Raw genomic sequence first — 18,102 nt, forward strand, 5'->3', positions numbered from 1 at the left:
ATCACTCATGGAATTCTATTAATAGGTGAAAGGAAACACCTCCTTGAGTTTAGAAGAGCTGCAGAAGGGCAGAAGGAAGTGAGATGCGGATGGGACTTTCCCAAGGAGGTGGCATCCATGGAGGGGAGGGATGCTGGCTCACAGCACAGCCTGATCAGAGGCAGGAAGACAAGGAGAGAGTTCGGGGGCCATTCTCTGCAGAGGTGGGGACACACATGACCCTGGTATCCTTGATCACCTTCCCTCAGCCTCTTTGGCGGGGCAGGAACTGGATCTGGTAGTTCGGGGGCACATTGCCCACCCCACTCTCCTGGGGAGTAAGGTCAATGTCCTCAGGGGCCACCGGGGTGGCCACGGAGAAGTTCTGGAGGATGGTGGTGAAGAAGAGGAATAATTCGGTGCGGGCGATGCCTTCACCAAGACAGATACGCTTCCCTGTGGGGACAGAACAGACGTTCACCATGTGGACACGAGGCACAGAATCTCGGATCACGGTGTGCACTGGGAGCGGATGCACACACATTGCCTGCTCACACCCCAAAGCCCAGACACCTGTGTTCATTGCAATAAAGTGGTGTGGGTTTAGCCTTTAACCTGTAGTCACAGGAGACTCTTAGAGGATTTCGAAACTCTCTGAAAGTAAGTGCCAATTGTGCAGTGGATGTACCTTGCTCATGTTTCTGGGACAGAGTTTGTAAGCTTCTGTTCAATTTCCAGAGAGTTCCGTGGCCCCAGAGAATGGAAGGATGCTTGAGTGTGTGTGTGTGTGTGTGTGTGTGCATCTGCCTGAACATACAGACCAGTGCATATTTCTGACAATATTTTTCATGTCTGTCATACCTAATATGGGAAGAATGGTACCTATCTAGTAGGGCTCTTTAGAAGATAAAAATGTTAGTGTTTTCTAAAATTTTTAGAAGACCTGACCAGTTCAGTTCAGATCAGTCGCTCAGTCGTGTCCGACTCTATGCGACCCCATGGACTGCAGCACACCAGGCCTCCCTGTCCATCACCAACTCCTAGAGTTTATTCAAACTCATGTCCATAGAGATGGTGATGCCACCCAACCATCTCATCCTCTGTCGTCCCCTTCTCCTCCCGCCTTCAATCTTTCCCAGCATCAGGGTCTTTTCATGTGAGCCAGTTTGTCTCATCAGGAGGCCAAAGTATTGGAGCTTCAGCTTCAGCATCAGTCCTTCCAATGAATATTCAGGACTGATTTCCTTTAGGAGGGACTGTTAGTAAAGGCAAATGTATGGAGCACCTTGTGTTGGTCTCTGGGTGCGTGTGGTGGGGAGTTGTATGTCAGGTGTGTGCCTGGCCCTATGTATATTAACATGTCTGTGTGTTTTCTTCTTACCTCAGCCTGGGAGCCATGGGCTCCAGGAGTTCTGAATAAAAAAATAACAAACATATGTAACATGGTGTGTACGACTGATGGTCATGGGATCTGAGTGGACAGATTCCATGAGATTCTCAGAGGCAGGTGGATGCCCCCACCACAGTTCTAAACCATGAACCTGGAGTGAAGTGAGAACAGAAGGAGCCAGAAGAAAGGCTGAGATCCTGACAGGCTCTCCCTTTTTTAAAAAAAAAAATTAGTTTGATATGATTTTTTCTTGGCTGCACCGTGTGGCCTTTGGCAACCTCAGTTCCCTGACCAACGATCAAACCGTTAGTCCCTGCTGTGGAAGCCCAGAGTCAACCCCTGGATGGCCAAGGAATTCCCCCTCAAGTCTTCCAAGTGGTTAGACTTTATGCCCATTGGAGGTAACTGGAGAATGTCTACAACTTCTAGGCTCATTTAGAAGTTAGGACACAGGAGCATAGCAATACTCAGAATGGCGCTCCCAGCTGATTCTTCTCCTGTCACTGAATATGCAACTGGGTTCTTCCAAGAACAGTCTGACTCCTGCTCCCTCCAACCCAGTCCTTCCCATCCTTCAGCTCTGCAACGGGACACCCTCTGGCTCTTTCTCTCTGCCCATGGCCGTCTGCTTCAGTCTTTTCCTCTGTCTATACCTTCTGCCAGGCACTGTATCTTTTCTCTTTATGTCTTCCCTGTTCTGCCTTCTTGAATCGTATGTGAGTCCCTTTCTCTGTCTATTCGAGTCTGATTCTCCCTGCAGTGTGCTTGTGTATTTTCAGTCTCCCTGCACAATCTCTCCTTTCCTCTCCTTCAGTGTTTCTTCCTCTCTGCTTCTGTCACTTCTCTTTTCCTCTCTGTCTTCCTCTTTCTCAGCCTCTTCTTTCTCCACCTCCCTCTATTATCTCATTCACTAAGTCTCTTTCTACCATTATCTCTCCTGTCTTTCTGTCTCTCTCTCTCTGTGTTTCTCACTCACTCTCTCCTTATCTGTCTGTCTGTCTCTGTTTCTGTTTGCCACATCTCTGCCTCTCTTAAAACTTAAGACAAGACTGTTTAATGGAGAAACTGATCCTCACCCACCACCCAGACCCCACAGGTCCCCTGGCTCTCACTGAAGAAGAACTAAGGAGGGAGGGGACACCCCTGCTGGTCCAGTGGATAAGACTCCAAGCTCCCAGTGCAGGGTGACTAGTTGGATCCCTGGTCGGGGAACCATTAGTAAGATTCCCACATACCGCAACTGAGCCTGCGCAGCAACTACTGAGTCCACATGCCCTAGAGCCCCTGCAACACAGCACCCAGCGCAGCCAGAAGTTTAGAAAGAAAGGAGAGAGGAAGCCATTGCACTGGGCAGAGCTAGAGGCCCTGAGTCACTGAAGTCACCGGTGCGATTCAAAACTGGGAACTTGATGCTGGGGTCCACCTTCCTCCCCAAGGAGGAGAACCTGAGCATTGGGATTTCCTCTGGTTGGGGTCAAGGAGCAGACAATAGGGAGAGAGTGAAATCAAAGCAGGTGAAGACCCTCCCTGGCTCCCTGGACCCAGCAGAACAAATTCAGACTCCTCCCAGTTTTCAAGGCCCCACCCAGCTGAGCTCATCACCCTTGTTATTCACTTGCTAAGTTGGGTCCAACTCTTTGTGACCCCACAGACTGCAGCACACCAGGTTTCCCTATCCTTTACCATCACTGAGAGTTTGCTCAAACTCATGTCCGTTGACTCAGTGATACTATCCAACCCTCTCATCCTCTGTCGCCCTCTTCTCCTCCTGCCCTCAGTCTTTCCCAACATCGGGATCTTTTCAAATGAGTCAACTCTTCACATCAGGTGGCCAAAGTATTGGAGCTTTGGCTTTAGCATCAGCCCTGATATGAATATTTAGGGTTGATTTCCTTAAGGATTGACGGGTTTGGTCGACTTGCCATCCAAGGGACTGTCAAGAGTCTTCTCTAGCACCACAATTCAAAAGCACCCCTTCCTCAGTGTTCAGCCTTCTTCATGGTCCATCTCTCACATCCATACATGACTAATGAGAAACCACAGCTTTGACTATATGCACCTTTGTCGGCAAAGGTCTCTGCTTTTTAATACCCCGTCCAGCTTTGTCATGGCTTTTCTTCCAAGGAGCAAGCATCTTTTCGTGTCATGTCTGCAATCATCATCCGCAGTGACTTTGGAGCCCAAGAAAATGAAATCTACCAGTTTCCGCTTTCTCCCCATCTATTTGCCATGAAGTGATGGGACCGGATGCCATGATCTTCATGTTTTGAATGTTCTTTCACCCTCATCAAGTGGCTCATTTGTTCCTCTTCACTTATCTTCTTCTTCACCCTTCTCTTCTGTAATCCACGTCCCAGTCTTCCTGAGTTCTTTCTCAGATGAGCCATGCCATCTCCACCTTCAGGCTCTGCCCTTGCTTCTCCCTCTGAGGGAACATGCCTTCCAGTGGCTGCTTGATACTCCCCTATGATGTCATAGCTTAGAAGACTGTTTAGGATAAGCTTTTCCTCACAGACCCACCAGGAGTAGTCAGTATTTCCTATTTGATGTTCCCAAAGCCCCCATTAGAGCACTTATCACCATTATGATTCGTTACATAAAGAAGAGTTGTCCTCTGAGCACTTACGTTAGCCAAGGAGTTCTAAGCCCACTGCAACATTTATTCATGTATAGATTTTTCTGTAACCATATAACCCATGCTTATCTCTCTTGTTGGACTGTAAACTTCCGGGGGCAGGAACTGTGTCTCTTTGTGACTTGTCTGTTGCATTATCTTCAACCTCTGATGAGATGTTTGGCTCATAGTGGTGCTCAACAGATTTGATACCTGTGTGTAGAGAGGTATACTTGTTGCCCTTTGGGAACAGAGTTGTGGCTTTGGGATGTGACCTTGGTTCTCAAGCCCCCTCTAGGGTTGGTGTGAAGATGAGATGAGTTAATACAGGTAAAGCAACTGGCACAGATAAACTGCTCAATGAACAAAGACCTCTCTTTGATTGTCCTCAAGAAGTCATGGCACCTGCACTCTGGAATGCAGACCCAGCTTACCTATAGAGAAGGGCATAAAAGCGTCATTTTTCTTCACCGCCCCATTGGCATCGAGAAAGTGGTTAGGGTTGAAGTCATCTGGTTTCTCAAAGTAATGTGAGTCATGGAGAGCAGAGCTCAGGATGGGATAGACTTCTGTGCCCTGAGGGAGGGTCACAAGATTGAAAGATATCTCCATTTCCTCCCCCAACCCACCCCTACACATCATGACCCAAGGGTGAGTGACAAAGCCAAAAAGAGGTCAAGGGTGGGAGGTGAAAGAGAACCCAGGAGAGCCCCACGAGGGAGATGTGCCAGCCCAGTGAGGTGCTGTACCTTGGGGAGGATGTACCCTCGGAAATGAGTGTCTTTAGTGACCATGTGGGGCACGCTCATGGGGACGAGGTCCGAAAATCTCTGAATCTCATGGATGACTGCGTCTGTGTATGGCATTTGGGCTCTGTCATCCAGGGCTGGAGGGCGATGTGAGCCAATCACCTGGTCAATCTCCTTGTGAATTTTCTCTGCACAGAAGCGTGGGACCAGTGAACCTCAGTTATAGAGACATTTCACCAGGAACACTGCTTTCTATGTTGGAACACATTTCAATGTTCTATGAACATTGGTCCATTCATTTCAAGGCCAATAAGCCCGGAAAACCCAGAGGAAATGGTTAGATCATTGACACTCCTCTGAGCAACCAGCTTGGAGTGGGAGGAGAAATGGGAAAACTACAAGAATTTTCACTCTTTAATATCTAAAGAATATTATGAATTCTCTCCCAACATACACAAGCAAACACACACACACATGTGAAGCCCAGTTTTGCTCAGAATTTCAGACTAAGAACTCAAGGCTATGAACCTATCAAAATTCCTCCTCTAAGATGAGTAGAAAATGAACTAATATTTATCGTGTGTATATTATAGATGAGGCATTGTGCTAGGTCCTCAGGAATATAATAGTAAAACACATCAGTGGATTAACCCATGAACAACTGGAGAAGTAAATGAGCACATCAATCATTTGATCAATTAGTAGATCAATTCATGAGCAGCTGCTGCTGCTGTTGCTCCTAAGTCACTTCAGTCGTGTCCGACTCTGTGCGACCCCATAGATGACAGCCCACCAGGCTCCTCTGTCCCTGGGATTCTCCTGGCAAGGATCCTGCAGTGGGTTGCCATTTCCTTCTCCAATGTATGCATGCATGCTAAGTCGCTTCAATCACGTCTGACTCTGTGCGACCCTATGGACAGCAGCCCACCAGGCTCCTCTGTCCACAGGATTCTCCAGGCAAAAGTACTGCAGTGGGTTGCCATTTCCTTCTCCAATTCATGAGTGGAAAGACTGGTAAATGGAAGAATGCTAATGAATGGATGTATTCTTAACTTATCTAAGAGTAATTTATTACTAAATGATTCATAGACAAATAAAGAAATGAACTTGACGAACCAATAACTCAAATGAATGGGTGGATGGCTAAACTTCTGGAAGAACATGTGAATGAATACATTTAAAGGAACAGGTAAACAGAGGAATCAGTGCGTGGTTGGATGGATTGAATGATAGAATTATAAATCAAGGGTGAATAAATGAGTGCATAAATAAATAACTGAAAAGATAGATGGATGAAGGATGCAGTGAAAAACAAGCAATGGAAGGATTAAGGTATGTAACCTAGTTTTAGAAAAACAGATGGATGCATGAATAAATGAAGAAACAGATGAACCAGTGACAAACACTTCATTCAATGAATCACTCTTTCAAATGATCAATTCATGAATCAGTTTGTCCAAATAAAGCATGGATGTATATATCTTAGATGAATTATAGATGAAAGAATCTGAGTGCACAGGTTGACTGATGAGTTGAAAGGACAGATGGGTAAATGAGTGGGTCGATCTTTAAGTGATAGAAGGAACAGTGGGAAAACAGATTGACAGATTTTGTGATTTTTTTGGCCACGCTGTGCTACTTGCCATATCTTAGTTTCCTGACCAGGGGTTGAACCCAGGGCCATGGTAGTGAAAGTACTGAGTCGTAAGCACTGGAGCGCCAGGGAACTCTCCAGATTGACAGATTCTTCATTCATCCACCCACCAACAGGCCTGGCTTAGTTGGGTAGATCATTCAAAACCTGCACTGCTCAGGGGACTTCCCTGCTGGTCCAGTGGTTAAGGCTGCTCACTGCCACAGCATGGGGTGCAAATTCCATGCCTGGTCAGGGGCCAAGGGAAACAGAAAAACAAAAACAACCTAAGGCTCCTGGTGTAAGAGGGGAATGCCGCCTCTCTCCTTCACCAAAGACCTCTAGCCCCAGTTCTGGACCTGCAGAGGGGTCAGAAGCCCCTCCCAGTGCCCGTCCCCGGCCTGCCCACCTGCTATGTGCGGGTACTTGAGCATGAGCAGGAACCCGTAACGGAGCGTGGTGCTGGTTGTCTCCGTGCCAGCAAAGAAGAGCGACAGAACAGACATGATGAGGTTCCGATGATCGAACTGGCTTTGGGGGTCGGACTTATCCTGAATCCAGACGGGTGGGGTTCACATCAGGGGAGGCCGGGGCCCTGCTGCCCACACCTCTTCTCGCCGGGTCCCTCCACCTGTTTCTGGGTCTTACACCGTCTGGCCCTTTCCCCTTTCCTCTATGCTCTGTGTGTCCCACCGTCTCTCTATCTCGGTCTCAATCTCCCTTCGCTCTGTCTTGCTCTGTTTCAATCATCTTCCATCTCTTTGGTGTGTCTGTCCCCCTTCGTCTCCCAGTCTCTCTGCCTCTGTGTCTCTTTTCACCAGCTGCTGCATTTTTCCCCTTGTCCTGTATTTCCCGTACCTGTCTCCTCCCCAGCAACTCCCCCCTCTTTCCTCTCTCCCTCTGCTCCCTTCCAAATCTCCCCTCCCCTCTCCCTTCCCCCCACTGCTCTACTCCTTTCCCCGCCCTTTTCACTCTACATCTTTTATTCTCCTCCGTTCCACCCCATTGCCTCTTCCAAATCCTACTTTTTCCATGCGGAGCAGGTAGCAGTCAATGAAATCCTGGGGGGCATTGGGGTCGAGGGTCTCACGGTGCTTCTCCACACTGTGGCCAATGAAGACGTTGATTTCCTGCAGGTTTTTGTAGATTTGCCTGTGTGAGCCAGGAAAGTACTTCAGGAAGCTGGGGTAGAGTTCAAACAGCTGCGGGAGAGAAGGGACTGTGAGGCCCTTGCAGGGTTCAGCTAGCGGGTCACAGGGAGGGACAGCCCTTCTGCCCAGTACCCTCACAAGGGATCTCTGTTTTCCTGTCTCTCTCTCCATCTCTCTCTGCCTCTCTGGGGTGTCTTGGTCTCCCTGTCTCTGACTCTCTCTCCACCTCTCAGTCTCTGTCTCCCTCTGGCTCTCACTCTGTATCTGAGCCCCTCACTCACTGCTTCTGTGTGTCTTTTGTGTAAGAGATCACTTTTTTCTCTTTCTGCATCTTTCCCCCTCTCCTTGTGTCTTCTTGTTAGTCTCTGGCCCACCTGTCTCTCTCTCCTTTCCATCTCTCCTCATGTCCATGGGTCTAGTGCTCATCCACCCTCTGCCCTTTCCAGCCAGTTTATCTACCCCAGCCAGTTTACCTCTTCTACTCAAACCTCTCTCTGCCTCTTTCCTCCTCTTGCATCATCCTTGCTGTGTCAGGCATTGATAACACGATGCTTACACATAATGAAGGTGCTGACTATCTGGGAGCATATGTCTATGGCTTTGCCTAATGAGAAATGTAACTTCTAACTTGTTGTCAACAACTGCAAAAAATGCAGGATAGTATAAACTCTGATGTGGAATTCCTCCTTCACCTGTCCTTCGAGAGATAACATGGTTAACTGTTTGGCAGAACTTCCAGGCTTTTCCCCTCTCTGTGGTTCTCTATGAGAGAAGAAAATTGAAACCCCATATTGGACTTGTGCAAGTACTCATCTGAACCTCCTTGCAGATTTTCCAGGCCTGATACTCCACTAGGAGGTCATGGGAATTTGGATTTGCCATATTTATGCCTGTGACTTTGACCTGCACTCTCGGTTGAGCGCAACAGCCAGGCAGACTTTTCTGAAGTTTCACTTTTTAGCTTAACATACTATAGGGGTGGGGTTTCCCTGGTGGCTCAGAAGGTAAAGAATCTGTCTGCATTGCCAGGGGTCCGGAAGATCTCCTGGACGAGGAAATGGCAACCCATTCCAGCATTCCTGCCTGGAGAACTGCATGGACAGAGGAGGAGCCAGGCAGGCTACAATCCCTGCGATCACAAAGAGTCAGACACAACTGAGGGAACAACACTTTCACTTTTTGCAATAGGGGTATTTCTAGGTTAATTGAGAAAGACACACTTTCTCTTTTTGTTTGAAGACAGGACCAGGTTCATGTGTGTGTCTTTGATTCCTCTTCCTGTTTCTCCCTCCTCCATCACTCCCCTTTCTTCCTCTTACTCTCTCAGTCCTTGTCTAACCATCTTTCCCTTCCCCCAGGCCTCTGTGTCCCTGCCTCTCTCTCTCTCTGTTGTCTTTGTCCCTCTTCTGGCTAAAAGCTGCATTTCCGGTTCCCAAAAGCAAATCACCCCTCTCCCCTGTCTGGGTGTCCACCAGAGCTCTGTCCTCCCGGACCTGGCTGGACAGGGAGCTGATGAGCACGAACGATTGGAAGAACAAGTCCAGCAGCCTCAGGAACTCAGGATCTCTGTAGTCAAAGCGTTTTCCGAAGACAATGGAGCAGATGATGTTGGCGGTGATGGAGTGGAAGTAGAAGATGGGATCCTGGAGGGCTCCTAGATGGAAAGGGGTGGGTCGCAGGACACAGACTTTAGTGCTAGGGGAGCTGTCTCTGTGTGACTCTCCTCTATCACTCACTCACAATGAAAAAAAAAAACAGCCTCATCAGAGCCAACACTCGCCAGCCTAGAAGTTGTGCCAGGCCCTATTCTAAGCACTTCACATTTATTAAATTCTCATGTCAGATGAATTCTTTTTAACGGCTGAGTAATATTCCATGGTGTATATGTACCACAGCTTCCTTATCCATTCATCTGCTGATGGGCATCTAGGTTGCTTCCATGTCCTGGCTATTATAAACAGTGCTGTGATGAACATTGGGGTGCACGTGTCTCTTTCAGATCTGGTTTCCTCAGTGTGTATGCCCAGAAGTAATTAGCCTCCAACTAATAAAAAAATAAAAAAATAAATAAAATAAAATAAAATAAAAAAATAAATTCTCATGTCAGTCCTGTGAAGAAGGTGCAGAGCATGTGTTCAATCAATTGCAGGTGCCATTGACAAAGCTCTGTTCTCCTGGTCCCTTAACTGTCCGCACTTCCCCCCCACCACCCTCATCTTTTCCATCCACCCCTAGAGCTCTCTGGTCCTTGGGAACTGCTCTACACTTGATTGTTAGTGTCTGGATGTGCCAAGTTCACCCCAGGCAGAGGGAGGGCGGGCTGTGCACCCAGGAGTGTCAGGTCAGTGTAGCCTCTCCCTGGGTCTCTCCTGTCCACTGTTTCTTTTTCCCTTGCACACCCTTTCCTGAGCCTCTCTGTCTCTCTCCAATCTTTGTGCCTCAGTTTCTCTGTGCCATTGTTCCTTCCTGCCTCTCTGAGTCTCTTCTCATTTTGCCTTGATCCCTCCATCTCTCTTTCTTCCTCTCTGTGTCTCCATCTGAATCACTCTGTCTCCTCTTGTCTTATTCTGAGTCCTTCCATCCTTTTACCTCTATAGCTGCCCGTGGCTCTGCCTCTTCCTCCCAGACTCTCCATTCATGTCTCAAAATCTCTTAAGAAAGCATCTTGTCACCTCTTGTCTCAGACAGGACATTTCTAAGGAATCCTAAAGCCCACAGAGTGCTCACCTGACTCTCTCAGAGCAGAAAACCCTGACTGCCCCCCTTGCTCACTGCCAGTTGTTCACCCAAAGAAAGGAAAACACAGTTTATCCTTTTTTTTTGAAATGTCTGTTTTCTCTTTTTTTCTCTTTACTTTCTTTTTATTGAAGTCACATTTTGGCCCTTGACAGATACAATCAAACCACAAACCGGTTCCCTTGAACACAGGCGACTAAGATGCTATTTACTGCCTGAGTCGTCTTTGCCTTCCTCTTGACACTGCACGCCTGTATCTCTCCTGCCCCCCGCATTTCTCACCTACCCACCTCTGCCCTGTCTCTTTGCCCCTCTCCTGGTCCCTGCTCCTCTGCTGGCCTCCCAAGCTCTGTCTCCGCTCTGTCTCTCCATCTCTCTCTCTGCCCACCTACACCCTCTGTCTTTGGGCTACTGTGCTCACACGGCTTACCCGTGTTCCTCTCCTGCCCACTCCCACCCCAGGGCTCACCCTGGGATTTCCGCAGCTCCTCCACCAGACACTGAGCCTCCTCCTGAATCCGCTCCTCCACGCTCCACTTTCCCATCCCGAAGTCCCTCATGGTGGCCAGAGAGAATCGCCGAAGGGCCTTCCAACGTTCCCCGTTGGCAAAAACAACACCTAGGGTTTAGGAGAGGCTTGGGTGGCAGAGGAATTTTCAAGGAGACTCCGAGTCCCACTTCACCCCTTATCTTCCCTTCCCAGACTCACCCTCCCCAATCCCCATCCTCATCCTCTGTCCCCTCCCAGTGGGCCTGAGGCCCTTACCGTATCCTTGGACGATTGGGTCAACAACGGCGATTTTCGCTCGGCCAGAGAAGGCCTCGGCCTGGTCCACCAGGGCCTCCCGAATGGACTCTGTCCCACATATGATGACCACTGGCCTTGGGCCCAGGTACACCGTGAAGACATCCCCATATTTCTGTTGGAACTGCCAAGCACACCCACAGCCAAGGCTGCTATTAGTCAGCATGCCCCGCTGTCCCCATCTCCATTATTAAACCAGGCAAACACTTGTGTGTGTGTGTGTGTGTGTGTGTGTTAGTCACTCAGTTGTGTCTGACTCTTTCCGACCCCATAGACTGTAGCCTGCCAGACTTCTCTTTCCATGGAAGTCTCCAGGCAAGGATACTGGAGTGGGTGTCCATGCCCTTCTCCAGGGGATCTTCTCAAACCAGGGATCGAACCTTGGTCTCCTGGATTGCAAGCAAACTCTTTACCATCTGAGCCACCAGTGAAGCCCTAAAACACTTACATATAGATTGGTAATTAAACACTTACATATAGATTGATAACTACCCACTGACCCAAGACCTTACACCCCAGCCTGCCTTTTTGTTTCCCAGAACCCAGCAACTAAAAGATTAACCCATGACCCAGCCCAGTTCACACTGGTTCGCTTGGTTGGTGTCTTAAGCAGTGTGTGTGTGTGCTAAGTCACTTCAGTCATGTCCAACTTTTTACCATCCTATGGACCATAGTCCCCCAGGCTCCTGTATGCATAGGATTATCCAGGCAAGAATACTGGAGTGGGTTGCCATGCTCTCCTCAAGGGAATCTTTCTGACCCAGGGATCAAACCAACGTCTCTGATATCTCCTGCAGTGGCAGGTGGGTTCTTTATCACTAGCCCCACATGGAAAGCCCCCTAAGAAGCACAGGTGCTTAAATATTCCTATTAATAATTTCACTCCAGCCCAGGTGATATTAGTTGAGTCTGGTGACATCTCACTGGCATCTCATCTAAAGATCATCCTTCTTTGAACTTCACTGGTGGTCCACTTGCTAAGACTCTGAGCTCCCAATGCTGGGGCCCATGTTCAATCCCTGCTCAGGGAACTGGATCCCACATGCCGCAGCTAAGCATTTGCATGCCACAGTGAAGAGCAGCTAAGACCTAGCACAGGAAAAATAAATAAATAAAATATTTTTTAAAAAAATCATCCATCTTGACACCCACCTTCAACCCCCATCTCTGGCAATTTCCCCAGAGATCCCACCACCCACTTGGGAGGCATGAAGCTAAAGCAATAGCTTTCTGGGGGTTATCATGAAATTTGAAAAATTATAACATCAAGTTTTGCCACTGGGGCAACAGCTCAAAAGTATTTACTGAAGTTGGAGGCATGTACACTGAGTAGCTCAGCCACTTCATTCCCAGAAACACACTCAACTAAAATGCATACATGTGCTCAGCAAAATAAGAAACAAAGAGATTCATAGTTGCCTTATAATAAAAATGCTCTGCAACATAGGGAATAAACAACTAGTGATGAATTCATAATGTGGACTACTATACAGCCATGAAAAAACCACTGCTACAACCAACAACAAGAATGAAACTCACAGATGTAATGGTGAGTGAAAGCAATGAGACCTAGAAGAGTTCATATGTCATAATTCTATTTATATGAAATTCAGAAACAGATAACAGGAACTTATGGTGTCAGAATAATAGGAGGGTGGTGACTGGTAGGGGGACTTAAGGAGGTTTCTGGGCATGAGCCAAGTTGTTACATATCTGTATGTCAACTCCATTAGTATGTTCTTCTGAGAAAATTCACTGAACTGAGCACTTAGGACTTGTGTACTTCACCCTAAAGGTTAAACTTCAGTTACAAGTTGACTTACAGAAGAGGAAAGACAAACACCATATAATATCACTTATATGTGGAATCTAAAGTATGACACAGTCAGAAGATTCTGCATGCTGCACAATGTGGCCAAAGAAATAATAATTTAATTAAGGTAACACAGTGGAAAAAAATTAATTTAAAAAGTGACACAAATGAAACAAATATGATACAAATTAACATACCTAAGAAACAGAAACAGAATCCCAGACATAGAGAACAGACAGGTTGTTGTCAAGGGGAAGACATGGGGATGGAGTGGGAGGCTGGGCATAGCAGATGTAAGCTTTCAGACATGGAAAGGATAGATAATGAAGTCCTATTGTATAGCACAGGGAACTACATTCAGTATCCTGAGATAAACCATAATGGAAAAGAAGCTTTTAAAAAGGAAAGCATATATATGTGCAATGGAATCACTTTTCTGTACAGCAGAAATCAGCAAAACTTGGTAAATCAATAATACCGCAATTTCAAAACTTGATTAAAATGTTGACTTAAAATTATAAAAAGGTTAAGTTTATTGAAAACTCTCTCATAGTGACATCTGCAAACCCTCTTTGCTGGTCTCCTTACTTCCTTTCCTGTGCTAGGCACAATCCTTTCACTACACACCCCACCCTATCTTGACACCAGAGCTACCTCATTAAAATGTAAATTAATTAATATCCCTAACCTGTTTCAAACCATCCAGTGCTCCTCCTACCCTGAGACTGACCTGAAGTTTCCCCATGGTGGACAGAGCCCTACACGATGTTGCCCCATCACCCCTCTGACATCTCCACCCACTCACACAGACCCTTCGATCCCACAGCTCCAGGCTCGCTGTGGTTCCCCAAACATGCTGAGCTTGCTCCTGCTTCTGAGTGCTGGCTCTGACACCTGTCGCTCATTGATGTCATCCACAGGCATCTTTCAGGGTGTCTGATCAGCAACAAGGCAAGATGGAGCCTTTCCTTCACCACTCATTCTAAAGTAGCTTCAAGTAGCTCATGTCACGTTTTTAAAAAAATTATTTATTTTTAATTAGAGGATAATGACTTTACAGCATTATGTTGGTTTCTGCCATATGTGAACATGAATCAGTCATAGGTATACCTATGTCCCCTCCCTCTTGAACCTCACTCCCACCTCACACCCCATCCCACTTCTCTAGGATGTCACAGAACACTGGTTTGTGGCTCCCACCACTCTTGAAAATATCACCTGGCTTTATTTTAATCATAGTTCTTACCAACCTAATATTTCCTTCTCTGTTTGTGTGCCCTAATGCCACATCATTAATGCCTAGAATGTTTCCTGGCACACAGAAGGTGCCCAGTAAGTTACCACTGAATGAATGAATAACTGAATGAATAGATCAAGTAACGTCCTTTTAATGAGCACTTACTGTATACCAAGCTCTATGCACTATCTAGTCCTCACAAGTCTCTTATGAGGCAGGCATTCTTATCATCACGACCTCATCTTGCTGAAGAGAAGCTAAGATTCAATGAGTAAGAGTTGAATCTGGAACACAAGCCCTCATCCATCTGACTCCAGAAGGACTTGGAAGTAAATCATGACACCTACTAACCTATGACCTCTCTTTCCCTCCCTCCCTCTATCTCTCTCAACCTCTCTCTCTCTCTCCAAAGACACAATGAGAATGGAGGATAATGGGGAATTTCCTGGTGGTCCAAAGGTTGGAATTCCAAGCTCCCATGGTAGGGGGCACAAGTTCAATCCCGGGTTGGGGAATTAAGATCCCACATGCCCCGTGACACAACAGGAAAAAAGGAGAATCACAGACACACAAAGGATCCTTGCAAGAGCTATAGAAGAGATTTAGGGGGTCTGGAACTAGCAAAAATTTATGCAAAATGTATGTGAATATTTATGGAGGAGAGGCTTCACCGTGCCTTAAACTCCCAAAGGATTTAGTGATCCCCAAGTTGTCAGGAGACCCAGGAGAAGGGGTTTTGATCCCTGGGTTGGGAAGATCCCCTGGGGTAGAACATGGCAACCCACACAAGTTCTCTTGCCTGGAGAATCCCATGCACAGAGCAGCCTGCCAGGCTACAGTCCATGGGGTCACAAAGAGTCGAACACAACTGAGTGTGCATGTGATAACAATAAATAAAATAACAAATTATTAGGCAGCTTCCATCTATGAAGGAGATGAAAAGGCCTCCATGCTGGACTCACACATCCCCTCTCTGAAGTCCCAGGGGGACCAGTCCTGGACCAGGACCAGTGCCTTCCCTGGGCTGACCTCACTCTCTATTTCTCTAAAGTGAGGACGACTCCTCTTCTCGGCCATGAGCTGTTGTAACCAAGACCTGATGAGTTTCCTCCACGACACAGATAAGTCCTAGCCACTTAATTCTGGGTGAAGAAACTAAGTCCAGATATTTCCACCAAAGTCCATGGTGTTCACCCTTGTGATGGAAACTAAATAATATGCACTCGGGGCCTCCACATCTGTGACAAAACACTCTCCCTTAAAATCAAGGGTGGTCCAGTGGTTAAAAACCCACTTTCCTATGCAGGGGACACGGGTTCGATCCCTGGTCAGGGAACTAAGATCCCACAGGCAACAGGGGAACTAAACCAGACTGCCCCAACTAGAGAGCTCTCGAGTCACAACTACTGAGCCTGCGCGCTCTAGAGCCCATGCGCTACAAGTGAAGCTGGCAGACCACAACTAGAGGAAGTTCACACACCACAGCAAAGGACCAGCAGAGCACAAAAAAAAAACAAAAACACACAAAACAGATGGCAAGCCCAAGACTCAGGAGTGTGGTCACTGCAGGGGCTGGGGGGAGGGGACAGAGCACTGGGGCTGCTGGGGGTTACTGTCGAGTGTTCCCTAAGCCTGACCTGCTGGGCAGTGGGCTCGCAGGTGCAGATTACATGGTGCGTGTGCTCGGTTGCTCAGTCATGTCTGACTCCTTGCAGCCCCATGGATTGTAGCCCCCCAGGATTCTCTGTCCATGGAATTTTCCAGGCAAGACTACTGGAGTGGGTTGCCATTTCCTACTCCAAGGGATATTCCCGACGAAGGATTCGAACCCACTCACAGGCAGATTCTTTACCACTGCACCACCTGGGAAGCACATGGATTCCATTATTGATACATAAATAGATCATCCATCATGAAATCATGCCTAGAGAGCCGTGATACAGGGCCTGGTAAACACTCCAGGGTCAGCTACTCATTGCACATTAATGTTAACGATTGGTAAGAACTTGGGACCTGGCCTCCTTGTTCCCCACCCTCCTCCCTTTTGTCTGGCTCTGGCTGGGGCCAATCTTTGACAGCTTTCGTTGGCAGATGAGAAACCTATTGACTGGTACCACCCCTTCTCTCTCTCTCCCTGTGGCAGGCAGGGACTCGGGAGAGGGGGACGGAGGAGCAGGGATTTCTATACCCCCGGCTCACACACAGACACCACTTCACGCCCGCCCGCCCTCTCCAGGGACAGTGTCCACACACTTCCAACTGAGCAAGGGACGCCTCTGACTGCCTGATCGCCATCCACCACACTTCAGCTCCACATCCCTTCCTCGCAGAACTTCCCACAGCCCACCCCTGAGCTTGGAAGGATGCCTCACATTTCCTGATGAATGATCCTGAAGGACAGAGGCAAGGAGCCACCCTCAGACCCCGCCCACATGAGTCTCACCCTCAGGAAGGATTTGAGCAGGCCTTTTCTGTCCATCTGCAGAAGGTTCCCCAGGAAGGGCAGAGGACGGGGGCCAGGCGGGAGGCGCCCATGGGCCTTTGGGTGGTCTCTGGCCAGCAGGACCCAGAGTCCGGTGAGCAGAGCAAGGAGAAGGAACACGCTGAGCTCCATGGTCGCAGTCCGACGGTCTCCCAAACTGCTAGGCTTCTGGCTGAGCCTTTTATGCTAAGCCTGCATCCACGCCCAGTTATGTCACATCACCCATTCCTTGGCATCCTCCAAGAGTGTGAACTCAAAACAGAAGGAGTACATACTTCTAGCTCCCGCAGTCACTGACCTGCTCCCCTGCTACCTCTACGGCCCCTCCCTAGATGCTGGCCGAGACACCACGGTAGCCATAACACGGTCCCCATGAGTCTGTTGACTTTTGTGGGTATGGGTAGCACCCGTTGTCTGCCGGGCGCCAACACACAAAATCCTACCCATGACAAGGTCATGAGGGAGAAAACCTGACAGGCAAGGTGGATCCCGTTTTCAGGGATTCAGAAAAGCTGCCCCTGGTGCTCACCTTAAAGATGATATCTGTCTTTCTGATGCTTGCTTCAATAAACTACTCCCTAATTTCTGCGACACAGGCAGAAGGCCTTCCCTGATCTCTTTCCAAATAAGAATCAATTTAGAACTTTAATCAATAAGTTTCCCGGGTGGTGGTATTTTATGAGATTATCCAGGGTGAAAGGAGTGTTTTAATTTAAACTCCTTTGCTGGTATTTTAGTTTGTTTGGCAAATGTGTCTATGCCCTTGGTACTAATATGCATGACTGCTCATAATACCCTAATCATAAAACAGCATAAAGAACCTGATTATATAAAAGCCCTAATAGACATAGAGCCTTTTTGAGGGGTGAAGGAGTCCTATTAGAAAACATATTCTAAAAATTGTTCTAAAGGTGGTTATTGGGTTGATGTTTGCTTGCTGTGTTTTGCTCGCTGTGTTTTTGCTTTTAATGTGCTAAGGTTGTGTTATAGAAACCATTGTTAATATAGTTATAGATCTAGAAAAATAAGAGCTTAGCCCTAGTGTGATAACAATTAAACAGTTGTTAATTATTAGCCAGGAGTGCTAGGCAGGGGCTGCCTCACCAAAGTCACAGAGTCAGTGTGGGGTAAACTTCTTAGATAAACTCAGCTGACAACTTCTGCAGAAGGATTTAATTTTTGTGTTAACAAGGTTATACTTCTACTCTGTACTGTTGCCCTATGAGACTGCTACCTTGCAGTTAATGTCACCATGGAAACAGAAGATAGGTTTACATTCACCTGACTTGCATAAAATGTTAATAGGCCCCAAGGCCAGAAGATAATGTACAAGACCCTCATAAACAAAGAAGTATGCAGAAAACACCACGGTTTCATGAAGGACAAACTGATATAATGTTAAACTATCTTCCCCTCAGAAATGTACTAACTTAGGGTATAAAATCTACGGTAAAAAATACAGCATTGCCAGACTCTGCTGCACCACCCCGTCTGGTCACACACTCTCTCTCTC

At 47.4% G+C, this 18,102-nt stretch overlaps 1 protein-coding gene across 1 annotated transcript; it reads right to left on the reverse strand.

The window, feature by feature from the left end:
* On the reverse strand, window positions 1-16,727 carry LOC122692057 (cytochrome P450 2B4-like). The gene is made up of 9 exons (XM_043899237.1): window positions 16,551-16,727; window positions 11,019-11,181; window positions 10,722-10,871; window positions 9,010-9,170; window positions 7,391-7,567; window positions 6,775-6,916; window positions 4,733-4,920; window positions 4,418-4,559; window positions 1-435 (listed from the first exon to the last, which is right to left on the reverse strand). The coding sequence occupies exons 1-9, from the start codon at window positions 16,719-16,721 to the stop codon at window positions 245-247; spliced, it is 1,485 nt and encodes a 494-aa protein (XP_043755172.1). The 5' UTR covers window positions 16,722-16,727; the 3' UTR covers window positions 1-244.
* Window positions 16,728-18,102: the final 1,375 nt, after the last annotated feature.

The sequence above is a fragment of the Cervus elaphus genome, chromosome 4 (assembly GCF_910594005.1).
Source record: "Cervus elaphus chromosome 4, mCerEla1.1, whole genome shotgun sequence".
Lineage (NCBI taxonomy): Eukaryota > Metazoa > Chordata > Mammalia > Artiodactyla > Cervidae > Cervus > Cervus elaphus.